The following is a 23288-nucleotide window of genomic DNA, read 5'->3' on the forward strand; positions in this document are numbered from 1 at the left end:
ACCTAGAGCCAGTGAGGCAGGAGGTCTGCCATGAACAGAGTGTGAAGTGGCACATGACTGGTCTAAGAAATCCTCTCGCCCGATGGAGAGATGAGAGCATGGGCTAGAGCATGACTTGTTGTCTTATTGTTGCTAAAACAGAGTAGGACTGAGTGAGATGTGTAACGGGCATGTTTGATAGCCTGACACTGAGCAGATCCTGGTTAGCATTTGTCAGAGGGAGGGAGGCAGCCAGGCAGACCAACATGCCAGCTGGCCCAACGGAGGTGTGGGAGAGTAAGAGCAGAAAAGTTCCAAAGAAAATACATTCTCTCCCAAAGATTGGATAATTGTGTTAGTCTCATGGGACATTTAAACCTAGCTTGTGCCCCATCTTGTGAGTCAGAAAACTTCAGCTTTGCCTGACATGAAACCAAGACATCCCCCCACAGAGCAGTAGATACCAGGAAACGACAGAAACCAGACATTCCAATGGAGCCTCATTATAAGAATCAGAGAAGTCGCCTAGCACAACTGTGCAGCAAAATTAAATTAGGTCAGAAGGGTGCCAAGAAAGCTACTCTGGGGAGCACAGAGCTCCTGGCGTCTAGGAGTCACATCCAGACAACTTGTCCAAGAGTAACAGGGACGCCTCTACCCTGGTGAGCTAGCTTTGACCCCTTTCCTAATCCAGCCTCCTCTGCAAGCACCCTACATGCAACCCCCAAATCACATCAGTTTTGCTTTACAAATATTTCTAATTCAATTCTGCAGCATGCAAACTCTTAGTTGAGGCATGTGGGATCTAGTTCCCCAACCAGGGATCAAATCTGGGCCCCCTGCATTGAGAGCATTAGTCACTGGACTACCAGGGAAACCCCCAAACATAGAAGTTTTAAAATAATTTTTTCATCTCTCTGTCCCTCTGTCTCTCTGTCCTTCATTTGCTCCTTCCTTAATCATGTCTTTTTGGTTTGTTTGTCTTCTCCCTGCCTCTGTTAATAGGTCTAACTTTTGTTAAATGACTCTGGAAACAAATTTGAACCTGACACACCCTTGTCCTTAAAAAGCTCATGCTTTGTTGGCAATGACAGGCCTATAAATAATGATAATTTTGAAAGCTGCTACATGGTAGCCTTGTACTGGGTGCTTTGGGTATATAATTTCTAATCAGTACAGTTGTACTGTGAGGTAGGTCATTTCAGAGATGAGAAAACTGAGGCTCAGAGAAGCTAAGTAACTTGCCCAAGCATCCGAGATTAAAACCAATGCTTTGAGATCCTAAAACCCGCATTTAATGGTATCACAGGACACGGTGTTAAGAGACAAGGCTTAGGCCAGTTTATGGAGAGCTGGGAATGCCAGATTTCAGGGTGTAGATCTTGTACAGGAATCGGCTTAGGGTTGTAAGCCAGGTAGTGATGAGGTTATAACTGTGAGAATGTCACTCTCCATGAAAATGGGGAGAAACGGAAGGCAAGAAGACCAACTAGGAGGCTGAAGCGATTGTTCGGATAAGAAATAAGGGTCTCGGGCCTGGTGCACTGGGAAGACCCAGAGGGATGGGATAGAGAGGGAGGTGGGAGGGGGGATCGGGATGGGGAATACATATAAATCCATGGCTGATTCGTGTCAATGTATGACAAAACCCACTACAACATTGTAAAGTAATTAGCCTCCAGCTAATAAAAATAAATGAAAAAAAAAAAAAGAAAGAAGGGTCTGAACTAAAGGAAGAGTGGTGGCAGGTTTACAACATTTAAGAAGTCAACTAAGCAACACAGGGTCTGGTGTGAGTACTCCCTGCCCTTGCAAGGTCACAGATAATGCAAATAAAAAGGGTCCTGGAGTTAGACTTATCTGGGTCCAAATCCTACAAATCCACTTGCTGCTTATGTGGGAGGTGCTGGGCAACTTTGAGTGATGCTGAGTGTCAAGTGGGTGGGTTGAGCACCCAGCGCAGAGCCAGGGTTCCACTTCTGACACTGACAGAGTCTTCATCCTCAGCTGTTGCCAATAAGATGAACCCAGGGAGCATGCAAACCCCACCCCACCCCCAAAAAAGGTCCAGATACCAAACCCTGGAACGTAGAGATATAAATGTTACCTTATGTAGAAAGAGAACTTCTGCAGATGTCATTGTTAAGGATCTTGGGATGGGAGATGGTCCTGAGTTATCTGGGTGGGCCTTATATGCAATCACATATATCCTTTTAAGAGGAAGGCAGAGGGAGATGTGATCATAGAGACTGGAGTGATGTGGTCACAAGCTAAGGAATGCCAGCAGCCACCAGAGGCCGGGAGAGGCCAGAACCGTTTCTCCCGTAGAGCCTCAAAAGGGAGTGTGGACATATTAACACCTTGACTTTGGCCCACTGAAATGGATTTCAGTCTCCTGGCCTCCAAACTGTGAGACACTGAATTTCTTTTGTTTTAAGCTACTAAGTATGTGGTGCTTTGTTACAGTGGCAATTGGAAACACATATATATGGCCTCACAGCTATTCCCAACATCCAGTATCCTTTAGTGACCTGGACACCTCTCCACATTTATACCTGTGCCCTCTTCTCTGAAGTGAGGCTCTCAGAATACACCCTACCCTTTTGAGCTGCACCTCACTTATCAAAGAAGAGGTCTTCCTTCCCGTCCATCAGTCTTTCCCTTCCTTCTCTCCGTCCTTCTCTGCCTCTCTTTCTCTATTCCTGCCTGTACTTTTCAGTCTTGCTGCATCTCATTTACTGTCTTCACCTCGTAAGCTTGCTTTTCTCCTTTTGTCTCTTTCTATCTCATCCTCTGCCTTCCTCCCTTTCCCTCCCTCTCTCACCCTCCCTGCCTACGACTGCATCTCTCTCCCACTCTCTCTCTCTCTCTGATTCACTCTGTCATCTACTTCCCAGGTTTCTCTCTCTCTCTGCCCTCAGTCCTTTCTCTCGTTTTCAAGTTTGACTTTCTCTCTCCCCTCTGATGAGCTTTCTCTCCTCACTCGTCTTTCTGCTCCACCCTGACCCATTTGTCTCTGTACCTTCCTGTCTGTTTGCATCTTTCTCTGTCTCTTCCTCCCCTCCGCTGTGTCTCCCTTGTCTTTTTCTGCCAGCCTCCTTACCTCAGGAGGTGCCTCAGGAGTTGGCTGTGATTGGAGTGGACTCTGCCATTACATCTGCAGCCTCCACACTGCACCTGAGAGACAGATTCATCTGTTTAGTCGTGCACCTGTCCGACGCCGTGGGAGGATGGGTGAGGGAGGCAGACACAAAAGATCCTTCATATCACATTGTTCTTCTGGCTTTACCTAGAGGCTCCTGGACAGTTGCCTCTTTACATTCCAGCAGTGCTGTCAGCCTTACCAAAGAGGGATCACTTTTCCTTGGCCTACTCCTCTGCAGAATTAATCAGTCCCTTTAATGACGATCATCTGTTGCTGGTGTGGGTGGGGGTGTGAACAGAGAAAGAATTCTAGGTGGGGGTTTCCCAGCAGGGAGCAGGTAGGAGTTAAATTTTCATATTTGGAGGCTGGATGTTGGCAAAGAAAGGCCTTCATGAGGACAGGGACTGTGTCTGTTTTTCTTGTCACTGTATTATAGGTTCTAGAATTTTGTCTGACACGTAGAAGGCATTTAATGAATATCAGAGTAAATGAATGAAGGAGTGAATGAATGAGCTTCAGTCCTCTTTGTGCTAGTATCTGATGAGCCTCAATGGACATGTTCCTTCTGATTTTTCATCTGCAAAATGGGGATAGCAATCAGATCCTGCAGCACACAACTGTGGGGAGAAAAGAAGCAAAATATGGTATCTGTTGAGTGCGGCTTGTCCTTAGCTCCCTGCAGAGCAGGGTGGGGAGGCCACAAGTGCTCACTGGTGGTTCTGGAAGTGCTGCAGGGAGAGAGAAGTATGGAGGCAGCTTCAGAAATGAGGGTCTGGGAAGGAGCAGGCCAGGGAAGGTCACAGGTCAGGTGGGAGGATGTGAGAGGCGTCCCCTCTGGCTTTGCCCTGGGAGGTGGGAGGACCTTCAGTCAGCCAGGAAACTGCCACATGACAAGAAGGAGATGTTCCTGAATCCTACCAGGGAGAACCCATGCCCAAGGCTGACTGTTATCCCCAGTGGTGGGATTGAGCTGGACTTAGCAGGAGCCCAGTTAGGAAGTGACTGATCAGAGGTCCTTTTCAGACAAGGAAGGTCACTCATCCCCCATGCTGTCCAGCTCCCCCACCTCCTATAAGCCCGCTGAAGCCCCACATCATCAAAGAGGACTTCTCTGACCACTCTGCTTTCTGCTCTGATCTGCCACCTTTCTCCCAGCATCCCCTTGCCCTTTGCTTATCTTTACTTCATGGCACTCAACACTCTCTGGCATCTTGATATCGTATGAATGTACTAGATTCACAGTTTGTCCCCAGTACCTAGAGTGTAAGTTTGATGAAGACAGGGATCTTGGTCAGTTTTGTTTGCTGTGCCAAGCACCTAAAACTCACCTGGCACAAAGTAGGTAGGTTCTCAATAAATATTTGTTGAGTGAAAAAATGAGGATGGGATTTTTTAAAAGCTTATGGTGCTGATAATTTTGCTTGAATGTATTTTGTTAACCCTGGAAAGAACTTGAGAGAGTATGCATGTTACCCACAGCAAAGTTAAACCCAGAGAAAGGAAATGGCTAAGATCCCATGACAAGTTACTGGTTGAAGCCAGATTGGTCTCTTGATTCCCATTTATGGCTCATTCAATGCTCCCGATCCAAGGCCCTGAGACATGAGGACAGAGGATCCTTCAGTCACTGCCATTCTCCCAGGGACCTTGGATGCCTTCTGAGAGCCAGGGGTGAGAGGGTAGAGAGTGAGCTGTAGGGGACAGACCACACAATCAGCAAGCATTTGTGGCGTGAGTAGTCACAAAGAGCTGATGGTTCAGAAACCATTTCCATTATCTGACCTTTTCATATTGCTGACTCAGGATCGGGGTTCCCAATGTCTCATAAGCATCTTGAAGTCAGGCTGAACTCCTAACCTCTCCCCTGAGTCATTTTCTTCCCTCAGTTTTTCATATTCCAGAGCCCAGCATCACCACCTACCCAGCTACCACCCTTCATTCCATCTTCTCTTTCAGGCTCCACGTCCAGTCTGTCAGCAGGTCCTGCTAGTTCCTCCCCCCAGGACGTATCTTCCATCCTTACTGTCTTTGTCCTGTTCCAGGGTCCCCTCTTTCCCTTGGACCATCACTGTAGTCACCTGGCTGGTGTGCTTGCTCCCACTCTTGCTTTCTTATTTTTTAGCAAAACAATGACCTTTTAAAATTATAAATCAGATCGTCTCATTTTCCTGCCTAAAATTCTTCATTCACTTAGACTCTTCCCATTCACTTAGAAAATCCAGATTCCTTCAGGTGACCCAGAATAAGGTGCCACAGTATCTAGCCCCTGCCTGCCTCTTCACACCAGCCCTCTTTCAGCCCCTCTTTCCCACCCAAGGACTGTTCCCAGCCACCCTTCCTCCTTCATAGATGCTTACCCACTGCTCACTCTCAGTTTGCAGAGGCCTGCCTATACCCCCTCTCTAAGGCAGCACCCACATTGCCCTCAGTTATAGACTCCATGCATTTTCTTCCTAGCACTATTAAAATCACAATTATGTATTTATTTAGGATTTTTTTTATTCTTTTGTTACTGTTTCTGCTTATAGACTTAAGAGCTGTTGTCTTGGTTTGTTGTTTTTTGTTTGTTTTTAAGCAAAGTATATCCCATGCCTTCTAGAGAAGTTGAATATACTAGATGATCAACAACTGTGTATTGAGTGAACAGATGATGGATACAAGCATAGACAGACTCTGGTTTTTATTGCCAACAGAATAGAAGTTTAAATTCCATAATTTAACATTCAGCGCCTTCACTAATCTGTCGCCAGCCTATCTATCCATTGCAGCCCCACCTCCCCTCTACACTTTAGCTCCTTGGGCCTATGGGCCCTTCTCTGTCTTATTTCTAACACAAAATCTTGGACCACAGCCACACTCCCCACTTTTGTACTGATGCTCATTTTTCTCTTCCTCCCCATTTCAGATTTGTATTTGTCCTTCAAATCTTTGTTATAGCATACTTCCTTGAAGCCTTTCACAGTTCTTCCACTTGGAATTAAATCTGCCATATGCCCACGGAATTTGTGTTTGAATTTATGACCACACTCATGAAAGGAGAAAACATGCATAGTGTTAAAAAGACACTCAGGTTCATATGCCACTTCTATCACTTTCTAGCCACGAGACTCTGGGTCAATTATGCAAACTCTCCTTTTTTCGGTTTCCTATAAAACATGTGTCAAATTATGCTTTGGCCTTGCAGGGATGTGGTGGGGATTGTCGATAGTAAATAACTACGCTGTACGGTGCACAGGGTGTGCTAGAAAAAAATGGCAATTGCTTTTGTGAAGGTGACAATGCAACAGCTTGCTTGGTAATGTAGTTATTTGGGATATGTTAGTATCGTCTTCTTGTTGTTGTTCAGTCACTAAGTCATGTCCAACTCTTTGCCACCCCATGAACTGCAGCATGCCAGGCTTCCCTGTCCTTCACTAACTATCTCCTGGAGTTTGTTCAGACTCATGTCCATTGAATCAGTGATATCATCTAGCCATCTCGTCCTCTGCCACCCACTTCTCCTCTTGCTCTCAATCTTTCCCAGCACCAGTCTTTGCCTCTTCTAGACTGTGTCTAATTCTTCTTTATCTAACCTAGTCTCAGCCCTTCTTCATAGCAATACACACATGGGAGGAACCCCCAAAATTAGAATGAATGAATAAACAAATGAATGAATGAGTGAATGTGAATAAGCCAACCCTCATTACTTGTTAAAGGGTCCCTCCATGTACTGGAGCTATTGACACCCACCCTTTACTTTAAAGTCACTTAGTCTGAGTTTTGGACAACTCCAGCCAACTCCTGTTTCTCTGATTCAAGGGTCCTGATCCCCCCTGCTGTCTGCTCCTGCCCTTGGCTAGAAACCCATCAGGAGCAACAGATGACTCTCAGGAGAATGACATTTTGAACTTATAGGCCGTTCTGAGGTTTTTGTTGGCAGTGAAGAGTTGGGAGTTTTCACCCCCATTTTTTTCTCTCTTAATTCTGCAATATATTGGAGAAGGTTCCAGCCAAGAGAGTTATTGCTTTCTCCTTGCCTGGATCTTAAATCTTTGTTCAAAGACAGCCTGTTTTAATTGAAAATGTTCAATCAATCTCTTCCCTCCTCCCACCCACGTCCCATTTCTTGGCTCCAGCAGGGCCAGTGCAGTAAATAACCTGGAGCGAGGCTCTCAGGGCTTAGGGAATATGTAATAGTGTTGGAAAGAAAAAGGGTTGTCTCAGACAATTTCCACCTTTAAAACACTGTCTTTTAAACAGAGCTTGTCTGAAATGATCAACACCTCACGGTGGGGCATTTGACTGCAACAGCCCAACTCCTCTGCCTTGTAGAGCTCGGGAGAGTTGACCCACAGGGAGATCTCCTAGGGTTGCTCCAGGGCTGAGTGAGTCTGGCTGTCACTGCAGGCCTGGAGGAAGAGTTCAGGCTTCCCTCTGGCCATATTCATGCGCTTACTTAGTCAGCATCCATGGGTTGGTTGCTTATCTCACCACCACAACCCTGCAAGGCAGGCATTGTTATTCATGTTTTGTGGGTGAGGAAAGAAGGTTCAGGGAGAAGGGAGAACTTCTGCAAGGTCACACGGTGTTCTTGCTTTCCTCTGCTGCAGAACGAATTTCCCCAAAGTTAATGTTTAAAACCATAGTTATTCTCTCTTGTTTTCTCTGGGTCAGAAATTTAGGAAGGGTTGGGCTGAGTGGGTCTGGCTTGGCATCTTTGATGCAGTAGCAGTGAGATGCTGGCTGGAGCTAGAGCGCCAGAGTGCTGGAGGGACTGTGGGCTGGCCAGGAGTCCCTCTCTGAAGTAGCCTTTCCCCAAAGTCTCAGGGCCTCTGCCTGCAGACCATCTGTGAGCTGGTTTCAGGATTCCTCACAGCAGGATGGCCTCAGGCAGTCAGACCGCTCGCCCAGAGGTTCAGAACCCCAGGTGGGGCATTCCGGCAGACAAGGTGAGAGTCAGCCCTGCTTTTCTGACCTCTCAACAGAAGCCCCACAGTGTCACTCCTGCCATTCCTCAGGTAGCAAGTAAGTTATAAGCCCACCCGGATTCAAAGAGAGAGGATATAGACTCCACCTCTCAGTGGAAGGAGTGTCAAGATCACATCATGGGATGGCAGGTGAGATGGGAGACATTGTGCAGACATCTTTGGAAAGTACCATCGGCCACACACAGCATGTGGCCAAGCCAGGTTTCAAATAAGATGCATTTGATTCCAAAACTTCTGCTACAGCCTTTTAGCCTGGTCCCCGGGGACCTGTCCCTCCCTCTGCGCCCCTGTAGCTCTTACTGTCGACACACGCAGTGGTTATTCAGTTTCCTCAAGCCAACTAGAGCCTGACTGAACTGAGGCAGCCAGCCACCTCTGCAGGCCCTGGCAGTGAGACTGCCTCTGGGGTCTGCTGGTCAGAAAGCCCAGGCCCAACACCAGCTTGTGAACTTTTTAAAGAAGGGGACAGAGAAGGGCGGTCACAAGCAGAGGAAGGAAGCAGGTTGCAGCCGAGAGCACAGCAAACCTGTAGCACATCTCACTGTCGTAAACAACTCATCTGCTGTTTCCCCTTCTCCCGCCAAGCACTGGCCTGGGGTGCCTCAGCCCTTGACAGAAAAGGTGCCTTCCAGCAGGGCAACAGCCCGGAGTGGCAGAAAGTTCACGGTCCTGGAATCAGAAAGTCCCAGATTGGAGTCTCAAGTCTACCACTGGCAGTTTTTTAGCTTTGGACAGGTTTCTCAACTTCCAAAAGCAAAAGGGAGATAGGAATGCCTTCCTCCCTGGGTTGTTTGAAATGACGTGTTAGTAAAGGGTCAGTGTAGTACCAGGTACATAGCAAGTGCTCCACAAATGCTGCTATTCGTGGTGTTCATGTCCAGGGCCATGTCCGAACCCAGTCTGGAGACACCTCGAAGTGAGGGGTGAGAACTTGCTTGACTGTTTCGCATATGCTGGCCCAGCTCCATGACCCCGGATGGAGTAGTAGCTGAGATGTTCCCAGTGAAGTGACGACTAAATGGAGGTGTCTGGAGGCTGAGAAGGTGTGTTGGCCCTGTAAGGCCTGTGGGCAAAGGGGAGAATGGTCTGGGAAGATGGAGTGGAATGGGCAAAGGCCTGGAGGTGAAAGAAACTCAGTATCACTGGAATGTAAAGTCTGAGGGGTGGAAGGCAGGAGGCAGCAAGCACAAAGCTGAGACCCAATTACAAAGGACCCAGTAAATCAAGTTCCAAATTTGAATTTTAAAAGCAACTGGGAGTCACTGAAAGGTTTTTCTCAGTTGGATGACGTGGGCAGATCTGTGCTTTAGAACAACTACCCTTTCACCCCATCCCACCAGCAACTTTATAGAAAATGGAGCAGAAGCAGGCAGCCTCGTGGCTGGGAGGCCACTAGGACAGGATGACAGCAATTCAAGGAAAAGATGATGCTGGCCTTTTCTAGGAAGACAGCAGGGGCCTGGGGAAAAGTGGACCAACTAAAGACAAAGATGTTCCCCTGGGTAAGAGTTGGTGATGGTTTGGATATTCAGAGCTGGGGGACGTGAGATAAAAGATTAGTGCTTTGAATGAAGTCAGTTCAGAAGCCACAGGAGCAGAGGGCAAGAGCACCACTCATAGGCCTGGGAGAAGAGCATTGTGCCTTACTAAAGAGACATCACCTAACTGAAAAACTGACAGTTACAAATTAGCTGAAGAAAAGTGAGGCAGAGGAAATCGCTCATGTGAAGGTCCAGAGATGTGAACTATAATGCACAGAGCCTATGTCCCATGTTGTCCAATAGATGACTGTTGTGCAAATTTATACTAAAGTGTTACTGGTCAATATGGAATTGACCATTTCCCCTTTCCTGGGGAGCTTGTGTTTAACAGGTCACAAGTACTTACCCTAAGGATTCATTATTGGTAGACTTCAAGGCGGACCAAGGATACTATTTAGGGTGAGAAGGTTTTATCATTGTCCCCAAGGTTACCAAGGTAGGTGACTAATCCCTGAAGGTCAAGAAGGCCTTGGTCTCTATACAACGAAAGGTCTCTTGCCCTTGGGTCTTGCTTATCTGCCTCCCCCTGGGCCACCTGATTGGCAGACCATGGAAGCCCAGTGATTCCCAAAAGGATGCAGTAGGTTCTAAAATCTCTGAACACAGGCTTCAGAGTAAGATTCCTTCCAGGCTCTATGACTTTGAACACATGATTGAACTTCTCTGCATCTCAATTTTCTCACCTGGTAAAAAAGACAAATAATAGTATCTAATATTTAAGGATTTGTGAAAATCGAAAAGATAGTACATACAACACATAGAAGAGTGAGTAGTGATACTGTTTTGTTACTGTTGTCAATTTTCTTACTAGTCCAGAGTTGTTCCTTAACCCCCACCCTTGCAGATATGAAGCTGGGGCGGAATGTGGCGAGAACATTTTTGGATTATTACCGGCTGAACCCCATGGTCGAGAAAGTGGCGATCCCCATGCCGAGGCTGCGGTAAGTGCTAGGCACAGCTTGTGTCCTGCTTAACTGGCTTCTTGTTCAGGGGCAGCTTCCTTTAGCCTCTGTCTGGCCCTGGGCGGTATGGGAAAGATGATCCCAGCCCTGCCACAGAGACTGTAGTGGCCGAAGAGCTTCACAGCGCAGTTTGCTGAGTTGGGGGTATCATTATGGGGTGAGACAGTGAGGGGGTGGTCACATTTCTGGGTCTAACATGGGAACCCACAGGACTGGGAGTTGCTGGGAGGCTGAGTCCAGCCACTATTCCAAGCTGGTCTGGGTATATCCATGTGCTACTCCATCTGACAGCTCACCCTCTAGGATTCCTGTATCATCGGCTCTCATAAGGCCTCTGATCCTTCAGTTTCCTCGTCTGTAAAGTGGGGACAGTGATTCTCACTTAGAAGACTATTAAGAGACGTTAGAGAACCTTGCACAGTGCCAGGCATGTATGCACCCTGTACATATGATAGGCCCCCACTGTCAAGATGCAAAGACTCGGTGCTTAGAGGACACGGCCCTGAGAAGCTTCCCCTCAGGTCCTCTGCCGTGGTCAGCTTTTTGGGCTGGTGAAGAGAGAAGGTCAAGTGATGAGTGTCCTTCCTGAGCGCTGGACCAGAGCCCAGAGTGCTGGGCATTCCCATGCCTGCTGGCTATGAGCCCAGTGAGCATTTGGGCAGGGACACCCAGTGGCATCTGGGATGTGCTGGCCTCACCCTACCCCTTGACCTCATCTCCTACTTGCCTAGTGGTCCAGCCTCCTTGAAGGACTTAATGATATCAATTTAAAAGGTTCCTGCCAAACCAAATCTTCCCACTGACCTTGCTCATGACCTTGCCCAAATGCTTTGCTGTCTCAGGGCCTTTGTACTGATGCACCTTCCTCCTGAATCTGTTATTAACAAAAACAATGTTAATCACTGTTATTTACTGAGCCAAGTACTTTTTGTACATGGTCTTATTCATTCCTCATAGATAATTTCTTCATCATATTACAAATGAGGAAAAGGAAGCTCAGAAAGGTAAAGAAAATTTCCTGAGGTCAAAGACATTTTGTAGAGGCAGGATTTGATCCTAGGTGTTTATTATTCCAAAGCTGGACTGAAGTCCAGCTAAGCTCTACCTCCAGCAGAAACCTTTTCTCACTGTCAGTGTAGGTTCAAATTCTGTCTCAAGCTGGTGGGATGTGAGACAGATTTCCTGGCTTTGTGAAACCTCTTTCTGCCTTCCTAAAGTGAGGGTAACAACAGCAACCTCTAAGGGTGGTTTTAAAGATTAGATACAAGCATGGTCTGGTGCCTGGTAGCCAGGAGGTGCTCAATGAATGCTTCCATCTTCTGGGGCTTCTGTGCCACAGGCCCAGATTTCCAGACAGCTCATCACAGCCTCGGGCAAGTCCCTGGATTTATCTAGTTGGGCTGGATGATCTCTCAGAAGCCACATCCCATCAAGTTAGGAGTCCCTCCTCTCTGAGCCCCAGCTCCACAAGGAGTCTGCTCCACAGCGTATTCTGTCTCAGTTGTTCACCCCCATCAGAGTGGATAAGAGCAGGTCTTTTCCTTCTCTGTTCTCCCACGGTGCCTAAGCTGTATGGAGCGTGCTTTCATGTATATATCCTTTCATTCATTCACTTAGGACAACAGCACTTTATGCCAGGTCCCTAGTGGGGAAGGGGATGCTTGAATGAATAAATGATTAAAGCATGACCCTGACTTTGAGACGCTCACCTCTAGATGAAGGTGCTCAGTTCATCCTTAGAAGTCATTCTTGATGGGTTAAGTCCTTAAAATTTAAAGTGTTATAAACTCGTGCTCTGCCTCAGGTGTTCGCCCCCATCCTGGTGGATTAGCCTTTAGAAGGAGCTTTTGGGGGATTCCCTGGTGGCTCAGACAGAAAAGAGTCTGCCTGCAGTGCAGGAGACCAAGTTTCGATCCCTGAGTCGGGAAGATCACTTGGAGAAGGAAATGGCAACCCACTCCAGTATTCTTGCATGGAAAATCCCATGGATGGAGGAGCCTAGCAGGCTACTCCCTGGGGTCACAAAGAGTCGATCATGACTGAGCGACTTCACTTTTATAAACTCAAAAGAATCCATAGAATCTCATTTACAAGTTAATTTGGGGATTGTCTCTTTCAGGTCCTCCATCAGCCTGAATAAAATTAACTTGATCATTTCCCACTTTGTTCTGCATGTTGCACTGTCAGTCCTGACATCAGCAAGAGTAACGATCATCATTGTGCAGATACGGCATCCAAGGCCCTGGGAGTGGACGGGACTAGCCACATGCAGGGCTAGGTAGCCAGGCCCCACCATCCCAATCCCCAGCCTCATGTTCTGAGCATCAGTTAGTGAAGAGTTCTTCAAGATGGGGTAGGCAGGCCCCTGAAACTGGGCGTTCCGGGCCCTGCTTATGGGACCCCCATTGCGCTGAGCTTTGGAACCCTCATTAGAGAAGAGTTGAAGGACTCCCTCCTCAGAGTCCACAGCCTTGAAGACTCACAGTAAAGGCACCCACCCTTCATCTAAGAAAAATAGAATAAACACCCTCTCCAATCCCCACATTGCTCCCTCATCGAACTTTGAATATCACTTAGTTCTCAATTTGTCAGCAACTCTTGAAAACATGAATCTCAGGAGGATACACAGCTCTGATTTGGGACTTGACTAGGTCCCCATTTTTGTATTATTTTCCACCCAAGCATTGAATAACATACATGAAAGAGCAGTTCTAGTTTCAAAGGCAAATTGCATGTTTTGATTCAGAATTAATCTTTGTTTTCTCCCATCTCGATGGATAATTATACTGTGTCAGCTTCTACCCATGTGCTAGTAGGAGCCTGTCAGCATCCCTGGGAGGGCCCTGAAGGGGAGAGGGACAAGATGTGAGTGCGGGCTCAGAGACATGCCATCGATGACCAGAGCTGAGACCCCCACACTTATCTCAACCACAGGGACACAGAATGTCCCATCAAGGTGGATACAAATTAGACGAGGACAATGAACAGGCCAGGTGAGCCTCTGTGGGGAGATGAACCGTGAGCACGGAGGGTGGGCAGGCCTCTGAGTGTGAGGCAGGCTCAGACTCAGTGACAGTAAAGGGCTGCCTCCACGGTGGGGTTTGGATGTATGTCTGTGTGTAGGGGGAGGGGTGGGAATCATCAGCTCTGCATCTCACTGGAGCCCTGAACTTGATGCTGGGGGAACATAGATAATGTTTGCCCATCAGGAGCCCAGATTCACAGAGGAGAAGGCATGTCCACATGCAAACATCACAAACCATACCAAGCAATGTATGAATGTGCTCAGCTACCTAGCACCTTGTGCCCTCTTTCAAAAGCCTCCATGGTTCCCCATTACCTTCAGTAATGTTTCAATTCCTCCTCTTGCTGGTCAAAGCCCTGGCCTACATTGAAAACTTCATATCCAGCTTCCTAGCATGCACCTTTCCCTGTGAGCCCCGTCTCCACCCTACCTGCTTTCTACCACTTTATACTCCAAGTAAGTAAGTCATTGCTCCATGTTCATCCTTTCCCCTCTTCCTGGAATGTTCTCCCTGTCCGGCTCTAGATGGAGAATGCCAGCTTATCTCTCAAAGCCCAGTTTGGATATCGCACCTCTGTTTCTTGGTCCTTGTTCTCCACTGGAGATAGACCTCCTTCTGTCTGCTGAACCCCTAACTGCATTTTGCACACATGTGTGCAGGGTACATCCCAGAGCGTATTGTCATAGCATCTTTGTGTGTCTGGCTCCACCACTAGATGGATTGCTCCTGAAGGAACTGTTTAAGGACCTCAGCGCACATTCAAGGCCTGGTTGGGAGTAAGTCCTCCATAAGCTCTGAATATATGAGTTATGAAATGGTAGAACTGAAGCATCCTCTAAGAATCATCCGCTTCAACCCCTTCGTGTTATAGAAAAGTGAGACCCAACCAGAAATTACTCTCCCACAACTAGTGGCGAGTATTTGGCAGCCATCAGGAGTATCCCAGGAAGGCTTCATGGAGGAAGTGGGGCTTAAACTTGGTTTTCAAGGACATGTAGAATTCAAATGGATGAAATGGAGGAGAGGGAGGCATTCCAGGTTGGAGGGAAAGGGCATGGAAGGCAGCAAGCAGAAGCTGAAAAGGCACATTCTAAGGTAATGGCAGGCCTGGATGCTGAGGACAGTAGAGATGGTAAAGATGGGACTAACAGTTCATTTAATTCATTAAACAATCCTCAAGCCATACTTCATACTATTCAGGACTTATGGAGAGAAATCAGATGCATCAAACTAACAGTCCTATGAGAAAAACAGCTGGGCAAATAACTCCCCAGAAAATGGCATGCTGAGAGATGAGGCCCAAAGTGCTGTGGGAACCAGGGGAGGGTGCAGCTTATTTTCTGGGGAGTTGGCTTTCCAAAGGAGGGAGTCCAGATAGGTGGAAGAGGGCCCTGTAGGAAGAAGAGTAGCTCTGTGGGGCCCATAGATGAGAGGTTTGCCTGCTGATGCCTCTCTCTGCCACCCCATCTGGAGCTGTGGATGCTTTTTGCCTTTGTAAGGACCCCACAGTCATTTTTCATGTCCACACTCCTCCCTGGCTATCACACACCCTCTCCCCATGCACGCCATCTACCTGGGACCACCCCACCTGTGATCATACCTGGGCTTGCACACCCTCTTTCACCCCCAAAGAAACAAATCCACTTGTTTCCCATGCTTCCTTTGGGAGTAAAGACCCACCCTCTCAGTGACACGTGAATGGCACCTTGTAATGAGCAAAGCTCTTCCCCAGGCCTCATTCACCAGCACCCAGAATGCAGGAAGGACACGGGTGCTACTATTTTACAAAAGAAGAAGCAGGGGCCAGGGAAGAGAAAGGACTTCCTGAAGATCACATCGCCTGTTAACGACATTCCAAGTGTGTGTTCCAGGCTTTTGTTGGGTACTAAGACTTAGATGTATCTCAACCATGCTAGATGATCTTCCTGTCTTAGCAAGGTCTTTCATGAGCGTAGAATCTTAGTCTGTGAGGCTTCCTGGTTGAGGAGCTACATGAGGGTGAGGTGCCTCTTTTATGTGCTGACACCTGGTCTTGTCTTTACCCTATTCATGCCTCATCAGCAATGAAGGAAATGATACTCCAGAATCAGAGCAGCATGGGTTATAAGCAGTCACTTCTTGAATCCTACCTCTAACAGCCCAAAAGATTCCCATATTTGTGGCATTACCATTTTCTGCCAAGAGTTGTCATTCTTATTATTTATTATTTTATGTAGTTATTTTATACATCTATGACCTCTACTAAATTGTAAGCAGCCTGAGGACATCAATGTCTGATTCACCTCTGTCACCTCCAGAGTCCATTGGACCATACCTAGCACCTAGCAGCATGCCTTTGTAAGTTATAGTAGGCAAAGGAAGACACGAGGTGTGTTTATTTGTATTGTCTCACTTAACGTCACATCACCCTGAAATTGGAATATTTTATCCTCATTTTGTAAACGAAGCTCAGAGAATTAAAAATAACTTGCTCAAGGTCATACCTCTCATATATACCTGGCCTGAGAATTCAGTTCAGTTCTTTCTGGATTGGCCAGTCTTTCCACTGCATATAAATCATAGTCCAATGCTTGAATGAATGTCACATCAATTTATTACTCAAAATGTAATAAATAAGGCCCCATGTGAGGAAAAATGCAAACACAGATAAAACTTGGTTCCTGCCCACTAGGAGCAGAACAGAAGGTGAACAGCTGTTGAAGAGTAATGTGAAAGGTATTACATTGGGTGCTGAGCTCTGAGATACAGAGGTCAAACAGACACATCTCTGCCTTTGGACAGCCCCCAAGCTTGTAGGGGAGACAGACCCACCGTGAAATGCCATAATTAGGTTATGCTGAGAAATATAAAGGGACTCTGGAGCCCATGATGGTTATGAAGGGAATGAAGCCCCTGGAATGAAGTCTGTGGTTACGAAGGGAATGAAGCCCCTGCCAACCTACAGCTCATCTATGTGTTCATCCACATCCCAAGGTGAAAAGGATAGACCGAGTTAGAATCAAGGTGGAAATCTGGAAGTGTTATAACCATAGGGCAGTTAGGTTTTCTCCAGAACCAGAATGATACAACCCGTCCATTCATCTGAGCGTCCTTCATTCAGTCATGCCTTGGGCTGGGTTCCTGAGATGCCTAGATGAGGCATTCAAGGCCACTGCTCCTAGTCCAGTGGCGGACTCACGGCTCACAGTCCATTGGGGAAGATAGACATACACACAGATGATTCCAATGCAGTGTGTACATGTGCTGTCTTTCTTCTCTCTTTGTTATCTCCCCCTTTGCAGGAAAGGAAAACCCCCTTCCTACAAGCACCCAATCCTGCGGGGCCCGGCCAGCAACCACCCCAACGGCAAAGGGGACAAGAAGAGTTCAGTGAACCACAAAGACCCTTCAAACTCTTTTTAAGGATGTGGAGTCCAGGGAGGTCTTGTGGTGACAAGAGCATGCGTTTTCTGCTGGGCCATGAAATTAATCACCCTATTCTAGTTTCCAAGATAATGACTGTGAGAAAACGTATAAGCTAGTGAAAGGGAAGGAGAAAGAATGAGAAATTTCATCATTGATTTTCCTTTTTACCATTTGAAAATCAATTGTGAGCCTTCAGCTTAAGGCTCAGGAGGAACAAAATAGAAGACCCAGACCAGATGAGTACAGATGCTAATTTCCACAAGGCAGAGAGCCTCACAGGAAGAGAAAAACCCCACATCCCTTCTCTAGTCAGTGCTTTCCAGGCCCTTCACTGTTCTAAGTGGTGCAGTTACTACAGATGGCTGCCTTTTAGGCCACGGTTGTTAACTGTTTTAGAAATGCAGTGTCCATATTTGCTGACCCAAAACAATGCCATCAACGCATACAAAACAAAAGACAAATGCACCTTTGGTAACAACGGGTCAGAATTTTTGAGGTCACGATGGTCTTAGACATACAGTCACTTTATCTATGAGCTGCATGCTGCCTGACTGCCCTAAAGCCCAGCATGCAACTTCAGAGAACTGCCCTGAGACCTATGTCCCAATGACCCAGGTAGTTTCATTGCAACTTTAGCTCCTAAAACAAAAAGTATTAACTGCACCTTCCAGAAGGTCTCTCTCATGGTTAAGATCTCTAGATCCTAGGATCTGAGATCAAAACTGACCACTGAAGAAGAAGATATGAAAAATCTGCCATGGAGGGGAGGAGGCTGACTGCCAGATACAGAAGATGCAAAAGATAAAAGGATGCACCCCAAGGCAGGTGGGGTTGATAAAGTAAAACAACAACAGTGGCAATTCCCAAGGCAGGGCGAGCTCAGTATTGTGCATTTTTCTACAGAGTAAAGTGCCTTTGCATGATGAATGGGTCCAGGGGAGTCCGCTCACTTCCTGTCTGTGAAGCAGCAGGCTGAGTCACCATGACAGCCTGCTAATTAAAATGACCTCCTGGAAATGAGGATTAGGAGATAGGGAGAGGAAGGGAGGCTCCGGGGAGATAGGGCCTTTAGCACAAAGCTTCAGTTTAGTATTCTTTTGCTTTGGATTGGAGATTTTCAAAGTATGTTAAAAATTGAGAACAAAGCTTATTCTCCCTTTGCTTATTGCTTTTCAGAAATGATTAAAAAAAAAAAACCCATATGTTAGTTGGCTACAAATGTTGTGTTGTATATACAGCTTCTCCCCTGGGTTCTTGTTGCCCAGAGGAACACAAATAAAGTGCTTCCTGCAGCTCCTCTGTCCCTCTGAGCATTCTTGGCACCCTTCCCTCTAGGTCTCTCTCTCCCTCAAGAACCAGCCAGATGACCCAATTTGATGTAACCCTCACTTTGGGACTCTGTCATCAAGGTAAGGAAGGACAGTCAAGGCTTGACTTTCCAGCCGTTCCTGTGGCAGAATCCTGGGGAGTTTATTTGACTGAAGCCAGCTCAATGCAAATCAACACTGTGGTAGGCCTTTCAGAAACAAGAGCATCTCTTGAGATGGCATAAAGAGAGGCAGATTGCATAAAATCTGAGATAATAGACCAGATTTATTTTTCCCTGCCCAAATTGCTTTCATAAGGTGACCATATTTAGACCCCACTTTTTTTTTGGTGCTTAGGTAGTTCATTTTATAGATTTATACTGCCTATTAAATTATGGCATAGCTTCCCAGGTGGTGCTAGTAGTAAAGAACCTGCCTGCCAATGCAAGAGACATAGGAGGCGCAAGTTTGATCCCTGGGTCAGGAAGATCCCCTGGAGGAGGGCATAGCCAACTACTCCAGAATTCTTGCCGGAGAATCCCCATGGACAGAGGAGCCTGGGGGTAGGGGGGTGCTACAGTCCATAGGGTAACACAGAGTCGGACACAACTGAAGCGACTGAGCATACACTCACACATGTATTTTTCCAATTTACATTTTACTAGAAGTAAACTGATCTGATACCTGTTTGACCAAATCTTCATTGACAGAAAAAAGTAGCTACTTTCATCAACTTTTTATCAATAGGATATTTTCAGTTATGAAAATATAACTGCACTTCTGAAAAGCTGCATTGATTAATTGGACCATAGGTCTTAAAAGCTCAGGTGTGCTAGTGGTTTAAAAGAAAATTTTGGAGTCAGGCAACTCTGGATTCTAATTCTGCATTCAAACCTTTATTCTGTCTCTTAATATCTGTGTGATCTTGGGTAAGTTATTTAACCTCTCTGAATCTTAGTTCCTATAACATGGTGATAGTAATGTCTACCTCATTACAGTAGGTATGTGGGTTTAATGGGATTTTATGGGGGATATTGGGGTTTCCCTGGTAGCTCAGTTGGTAAAGAATCTGCCTGAAATGAAGGAGATCCCAATTCAGTTCCCAGGTTGGGAAGATCCCCTGGAGGGGGGCATGGCAACCCACTCCAGTATTCTTGCCTGGAGAATCCCCATGGACAGAGGAGCCTGGCAGGCTACTGTCCATGGCTGCAAAGAGTAAGACACGACTGAGCAACTAGGCACAGCACAGAAAATCATTCAATCAAGGCTAGCTGCTAGTTGGATGTGACCAGGATGATAAGGTGTCTGCAAATCACTTCCCATTGGAAATGGATAAGGAAACAGGAGCTGTTTATCCATGAGATGAAAAATAAGAGGGAGTAGGGTTAAGGAAAGCAAGATCACAATATCTAAAAAGTTGGAAAAGTATCTTGGATATTCTTTTTGTCAGAAAAAAAGCAAACTTGTTCTGTGTTGCCAACAGGTTAGAACCAAATCCAGGGAAGTAGTCTCAGTAAGACAAATTTCAGTTCAAAACTGAGGAAAACCTTCTAGTGAATAGAATTGTCAACCACTGGATGAGGTCCCTGAGAGACACAGAGTTCCCCATCACTAGAGGCATGCAAGCAGAATCTGAATGAACATCTGTCATGGAGAAATGAGAGGGATTTTCTTCCTTTAAGTCATGCTGAATTACTTCCTAGTCTATAACTGTGGGGAGAATGATGTAAGAGGGAGGTTACATTTCCAATGTCAGACCATGGAGTTTACAGTATAATAAGTATCACTTAACACTAAACAATGAGAGTCAACGTCTGAATTACAGAATACGGGCCCTGCTGACAGTTAGCAATCCTTAGGAGGGAAAAATACATGACCATAAGACTGTAGGACCTGTTTGCAAAATTGCTCTCTGCTTCTCCCCAGAAGTAGAGCAGGGAGGCTCAGTCTAAGGGACCAGGGGTTGCCAGTGGACCTCTTTGTGGCCCTAGCCTGCTCAGCAACTCCCTAGCATTCCTGGACCAGGTTATACCTACCGTCTCAGGTTAAGAGTGTAAGAGTTTCAGCACTGAGGTTGAGGACAGCACCAACACAGAAAGACAGCTAGTGAACCATCCAGAAGCTAGCAGCTCACTCATCCCCAGCAGGGGGCGCTCTAGCCTCTCTTGTCCGCCCACTTCCTTCTCAGGACAGAGCCACAGTGTGTAGAACCACCTACCAAACTAGCGTACTGAGAGTGAGAAAACAGGGCAGCCAGGCAGGGAGGAGAGCGGAGAGAACCCTGGGCCCCTGCCTGACTTTCATGCAAATCTCCATACACAGTGCCGGGTTTGCTCGGTATTAGTTCACAGGCCCAGAGGTCAGTCTGTTTACCTTCAGAAGCTGTGGCAGACAAGCCAGAGGCCGCCCGGATTCTTTGTGCCGAGGTCCGGAGCAGAGGCTGAGTCACCCGCTTCTGGTGATATTTGCTCTACTACAGCCGCGGCAGTAGCCAGGGCCTTTCAGCTGGGAGCCTTCCCCATTGCCCCTGCATGGGCTGGGGAGGGTACAGGATGAGTTTGCGTCCTTTAACTGTAATTCAATGACTCACTGGAGGCCTGCCTAAGAGGACCCAACTCCGCATTTTTCTAAGTAGTAAGTGCAGTGCCAGGCCTGGACGTCTGGAGTGATTAACCTTTGTGGAGCATCAGTTCATTCACCCACCAGATATTTATTGAACATTTACTGTGTGCCAGGCATTGTGCCAGATGCTGTTGCATACATTGCCCCACTGGATACTCCCAACAGCCCCTAGAGGTAAGTATCATTTTCTCATTTCCCAGGTGAGAGAATTAAGAACCCCTAAAAGTAAAATACTTTCTTTAAAATTCATATAGCTAGTGAGAAATTGAAAGGGAAGTCGCTCAGTCATGTCCGACTCTTTGCGACCCTGTGGACTGTAGCCTACCAGGCTCCTCCATCCATGGGATTCTCCAGGCAAGAGTACTGGAGTGGGTTGCCATTTCCTTCTCCAGGGGATCTTCCCAACCCAGGGATCAAACTCGGGTCTCCCACATTGCGTGCAGACGCTTTACCCTCTGAGCCACCAAGGAAGCTAGTGAGAACCTGGATTTAATCCCAGTTCCCTTCCTATTACTCTGCACAGGAACTTCTCCATTAGTTTCCAGGTAAAATCAGATCAAAACAGGAAAACAGGTGAAAGCAGATTAACAAGCACATCATGGCCTCACTGAGAGGTAGGAGAGGATGGGAGAGAGGAATGGAGCGTGGAAGTTTCCAGGCTGGGTGTATGTGTGAGGATTTCAGGAAATTTTTAGCACCTACTGCTAGAACCCTGCCTTCTTCCCATCTCTCCTTCCCGCACACCTGTGTGAGTCCTTGCTGGGTACTCCAACAGGGTAGAGTGTCATTTATCACTTGACACGCAGAAGCTTCTAGGTCTTCCAGATTTCCTGGAAGCTCAGTAAGGTAAAGGGCCCTTCCAGGCACCCTCTGGGTTACTGACCCCAGGCAGATAATCTAGTTCAAGTTCTGTATCACCCTCTTCCTCTGGATTGTGTAAGCTGAGTCCACTGTGTCCTCAATCATTGTTCAGAAATTTCCTGAGTCCCACCTCCTAAGCAATTTAAGGGCACTGAGATTAGAGGTTCTTTCCCTCATGGCTCAGCTCAGCCAAAGGGGCACCAGCGTAGACAGAACAGGGGAGATATTATAATATGGACAACCTTGGTTGAAAAAGTCAGATAGACTGAAATGTGAATCCTAGTTCTTCCATTAACTAGCTGAATGGCTTTGGGCAAATAATTTAACCTCTTTAAGTTCCAGGATCCACATTTGTAAAACAGAAATTGTAATACCTACATCCCAGTTATTGGGAGGATTAAATATAATAACACCTATGTACAACACAGCACCTCTAGTTAATATTGTAGGAGGTAGTTAATTTGTTAGGAGTGTAGCTCTCACGTTCAGTTCAGTTCAGTTCAGTCATTCAGTCATGTCTGACTCTGCGACTCCATAGACTGCAGCATGTCAGGCTTCCCTGTCCATCACCAACTCCTGGAGCTTGCTCAAACTCACGTCCATCGAGTCGGTGATGCCATCCAACCATCTCATCCTCTGTCGTCCCCTTCTCCTCCTGCCTTCAGTCTTTCCCAACATCAGGGTCTTTTCTAATGAGTCAGCTCTTCCAAACAGGTGGCCAAAGTATTGGAGCTTCAGCACCAGTCCTTCCAAAGAATATTCAGGATTGATTTCCTTTGGAATTGACTGGTTGGATCTCCTTGCAGTCCGAGGGACTCTCAAGAGTCTTCTCCAGCACCACAGTTCAAAAGCATCAATTCTTTAGCACTCAGCTTTCTTTATGGTCCAACTCTCCCATCCATACATGACTACTGGAAAAACCATAGTTTTGACTAGATGGACCTTTGTCGGCAAGTAATGTCTCTGCTTTTTAATATGCTGTCTAGGTTGGTCATAGCTTTTCTTCCAAGGAGCAAGCATCTTTTACTTTCATGGCTGCAGTCACCATCTGCAGTGATTTTGGAGGCCAAGGAAATAGTTTCTCCCTGTTCCCATTGCCTCTCCATCTACTTGCTGTGAAGTAATGGGACCAGATGCCATGATCTTCATTTTTTGAATGTTGCGTTTTAAGCCAGTTTCTTCAGTCTCCTCTTTCACTTTCATCAAGAGACTCTTGTGTTCCTCTTCACTTTCTGCCATAAGGGTGAGCTCATGTTAAGTTTTCCTATAACAACAACAACAAAACAAACAAGAGACCCCAAAAAAGGCACAGGAAATGTTTGGAGGTGATGGATATGTCTGTTACCTTGACTGTGATGATGGCCTCACAAGTTTCTGACTTATGCCCAAACTTATCAAATGGTAAACATTAAATATATATAGGTCTTTGTATATCAATTATACCTCAATAAAGCTGTCTTCAAAATACAGTAA

General features: G+C 46.6%; 1 protein-coding gene across 4 annotated transcripts in view; it reads left to right on the forward strand.

The window, feature by feature from the left end:
* Window positions 1-23288, forward strand: part of AGBL4 (AGBL carboxypeptidase 4) — a 1425416-nt gene that overhangs the window by 1396176 nt on the left and 5952 nt on the right. For 3 of the 4 annotated variants that reach the window (XM_070468194.1, XM_070468191.1, XM_070468192.1), the window contains 2 exons: window positions 10477-10573; window positions 16902-18320. In XM_070468194.1, the coding sequence (XP_070324295.1) occupies window positions 10477-10573; window positions 16902-17022 (218 nt within the window). In that variant the 3' untranslated portion in view covers window positions 17023-18320. Of the gene's footprint in view, window positions 1-10476; window positions 10574-16901; window positions 18321-23288 lie in introns of those variants that run through there. The other variant, XM_070468193.1, reaches the window with a different exon arrangement.

This window comes from Odocoileus virginianus, chromosome 5, assembly GCF_023699985.2.
Source record: "Odocoileus virginianus isolate 20LAN1187 ecotype Illinois chromosome 5, Ovbor_1.2, whole genome shotgun sequence".
Taxonomy (NCBI): Eukaryota; Metazoa; Chordata; class Mammalia; order Artiodactyla; family Cervidae; genus Odocoileus; species Odocoileus virginianus.